At 34.0% G+C, this 3,490-nt stretch overlaps 1 protein-coding gene across 3 annotated transcripts; it reads left to right on the forward strand.

The window, feature by feature from the left end:
- LOC109326754 lies at nt 272-2,894 on the forward strand. 3 transcript variants are annotated; one of them, XM_019559543.1, is made up of 3 exons: nt 272-380; nt 881-1,575; nt 2,509-2,894. In XM_019559543.1, exons 2-3 carry the CDS (start codon nt 949-951, stop codon nt 2,719-2,721), a joined length of 840 nt encoding a protein of 279 aa, XP_019415088.1. In that variant the 5' UTR covers nt 272-380; nt 881-948; the 3' UTR covers nt 2,722-2,894. The 3 variants fall into 3 exon arrangements, with proteins under 3 accessions (XP_019415088.1, XP_019415089.1, XP_019415091.1); XM_019559544.1 differs by lacking the exon at nt 272-380 and adding an exon at nt 400-497; XM_019559546.1 differs by lacking the exon at nt 272-380 and adding an exon at nt 452-470 and having other exon boundaries at nt 910-1,575.

Raw genomic sequence — 3,490 nt, forward strand, 5'->3', positions numbered from 1 at the left:
TAGGCTATACATGACTAACAAAATAATTTAGAGCTCAATGATCACAATCCATGTCATAAAGGCCACAATAACTACAAACTCAGGGCAACCTCAATATTTAAAACACTGCTCTGTATGGAATATGCATGAGCATGTAGCACGTGCTTAGATTTATCTACTGGGAACGTATAAGGGTAACAAGTGTCATGCATGCAACATTACAAGGCAACGTTGCAAAGAGAGGGAATTGAGGTGGTTGGTGTTTTTTGTTGGTGTTCTTTGCAACAAAATAGGATCAACACTCATTATATCACTTTGCTTCGTCTAAGGCATCTCTTTTATTTTGAATCAATAGTTTTCTTCATTTATCTCTTCTCTTCTGAACATTTCAGTTGTAAATTGTAAGAAATTAACATCTCTTTCTTCATTTTTTTTGTTTCTTTTATTTTCTTTTCTTAATTGTCAATAACAATCTTTGAATTCTCCTTTTCATCGTACTCTTTTGGTTCTCCTAAAGGGTATGTATCATCACATCTCATGAGATATGTCAAATTCATTAGCTCTAAGTTGCACTGCATTCCTGTGCACTTTACATCAAACTTGTACAACAAAACTTACTTTTATTTTTTCCAGAAAGAAGGAATATCTTAGAAATCTCTTTTTTTTCTCTTTATTTTTCCTCTTTCTTTACACAGAAAGGAATTTGTCTAAGCTTGCAGTACAAAGTTGGAATAAAAATCATATTTTTCTATAGGAATCTCATTGCTACCTTTGTACCAAAACATTTGAGACATACAAAGTACATTGATGTGCATGAAGCATTGTATTATTGTCATTACTCATTAATGATGTCCTATATATGTTAAATTGTTAATGCTAACAGAATGTCTTTTGTTCCCAGATTTATTGTCTAGAAACCAGAACAATAACCTTTGACTCGGTGAAAATTATAATCAAGGAAAAGAAAACATGTCAGGTGTGTCTCTAGCTGTGCCTCATTCATCACTATCCTCAGACCAAACAGCACCTCCACCTGCACCACCAGCACCAGCCACAAAGCAGAAACAACACCATGCAGCAGCAGCAGCATCAGCAAGTAGCAATAGCATGATGGGTTCACTGCGTGTAATAGAGCTTCAGCTTGTAGCATTCATATTGGTTTTCTCAGCAAGTGGTCTTGTTCCACTTCTTGACCTAGTATTCCCTGCACTCACATCAGCTTATATCCTAGCACTTGCAAAATTTGCATTTCCATCACATGACACAATATCAAAGGAAGAGATCTTCAAAGGAAGTAGATTGTTTAGAATGTATGTTATTGCTGGAACCACTATAGGGTTGTTTTTGCCACTTGCTTATGTTCTTGGTGGGTTTGCAAGAGGGGATGAGCATGCTGTGAGATCAGCAACTCCACACCTTTTCTTGCTCTCATTTCAGATATTGACTGAGAATATCATTAGCAGTTTGTCTTTGTTTTCGCCACCGGTAAGGGCATTGGTGCCTATGATTTATACCATTAGGAGGATCTTTGTGGATATTGATTGGATCAATGATGTGTGGATCAATAAGGCTTTGCCTGCAAATGCACAAGTTCAGGTAATTTTTGTTCAATTGTTCTATATTCATGTCTTGGTACATATGATTAGCAATGTATACTTTTTTTTATCAATATGCATTGTGAGTGCATGGTTGATAATGGGCAATGTATGGTGAATCTTATTGGAGTTAAGGAAGAGCACTATAGTCATCCCAAAAATTTAAAACTCTATAAAAGAAAGGCGAGGCTCCCAATTAGTAAAGTTTGGGAATGAATAGTAGATGTATGCAGCTTTATCCCATTTAGTAAGGTTTGGGAATGAATGGTAGATGTATGCAGCCTTATCCCATATGTGGTGAGACTATTTCTAGGATTTGAACATGTAAGGTTGTAACCTCATAGTCACTATAAGAAACTACCTTATTATTGCACCAAATGCTTGAATAAATATAATGGTCTTTTGTTATGAGAGTAATCATCTCAACTACTTCAGCCCTTTTTACACATACCTTATAACCATTTATCAGAAGTCTTTTATTTTTAAAACAACATTGATATGAGAGAGAAAAGTAATATAAGAATATTCTTACTCCTTTTCTTATCTTATTAGAAACGTTGTTGCAGACACCCAAAATTATAGTTCTAAGGGGTAGTTGATTGATCAATTATCTTGTTAATCATGTACGAATACACAAAAGTAATTCAACTTTGTGCATATCTGACCAGCTGTGAAAACGGTGTACAATCACAGTCGTGTAACCGAAAATCGGGTGCAACTTAATTGAAGTTTTCTACATTTTAACCGCACAAAAACATAAGCAAGTTTTGTACATTTTAACCGCACAAAAACATAAGCAAATCGGGGTGCAACTTAATTCTATTTTCATCTGTTCACTCTTCAAACATGCAGATAATGACATCAAACACAAACCTGAGACTAGGTCTTTGATTATATTTTCATCTGTTTCATGAAATGCAATTGTTGCATGCAGGACACAGCATGGTATTGGTTTGGGAAGGGTCTAGCAGTGGCTAACATGGCTTATTTCTGCATCAATCTATTTGGGTTCTTAATACCAAGGTTCCTTCCCAGAGCTTTTGAGAGATATTTCCAAGAGAGGGGTGAGATTTATGCTAAGGCAACAGAGGATAAGTTATCTACTCCTATCAACAAGCCCCAATTATCAGAGAAGAAAAGAGATTAAAAGCTTAAGCCAATTTGGCTGGATTTTGCTATTTTTACCTTAGAAAAATGACAATGGATGTGTATGATATATCAGCCTGGATTTAAATGTGGCTTTTCATTACATTAGGGAGCCATATGACAATGGTTTTGGATACATTTTATCTATATCATACATTTTATCATGCTTATTTATTCATCTGCCTTCTCTCCATAATTATCATAATGATAGATAATACATCTTTTTGTAGTTTCTTAAACTCTAAAAAATTATTTTACTTTGATCAGCAAACTCCTACTAATGACATGTAATGAAATTTGTACATGCAATCTCAAATTAGTTTTGCTCACTTCACTTCATGCAGATAATATTTGTTGTCCATGAATGTATCCATTGTGAAATTTTGACACAATAAAAAATTTATATATAATTCTAGTTTTGCTTCTCACTACTCAATTTTTTTTGTAATAAATTTCAAAATTTCATTCGACCTGACAATGTTCAAACCTTGAAAGCCCTCATTTTTGTTGGGGAAACACATCTTTGAAAAGTTAAAGATAAATTAAAAATATACTAACTTTATATTTTCTAACTAATGAAAAACAAATATGGACATAGAGTAGTATAATGTTTGAGAAAAAACTATGTCTCCCTTTGTTGGAAAACAAACCTTTGTTTACTCTGGTTATTGGTTTAATTCATTTTGCACAATATTTCATATTCTTGTTGGAGAATGGACATTTTATCTATAAGATCAAATTTTCCATTCTCCCCGTCCTAACGAGCCTTC

This window comes from Lupinus angustifolius, chromosome LG14 (genome assembly GCF_001865875.1).
Source record: "Lupinus angustifolius cultivar Tanjil chromosome LG14, LupAngTanjil_v1.0, whole genome shotgun sequence".
NCBI classification, from domain to species: Eukaryota; Viridiplantae; Streptophyta; class Magnoliopsida; order Fabales; family Fabaceae; genus Lupinus; species Lupinus angustifolius.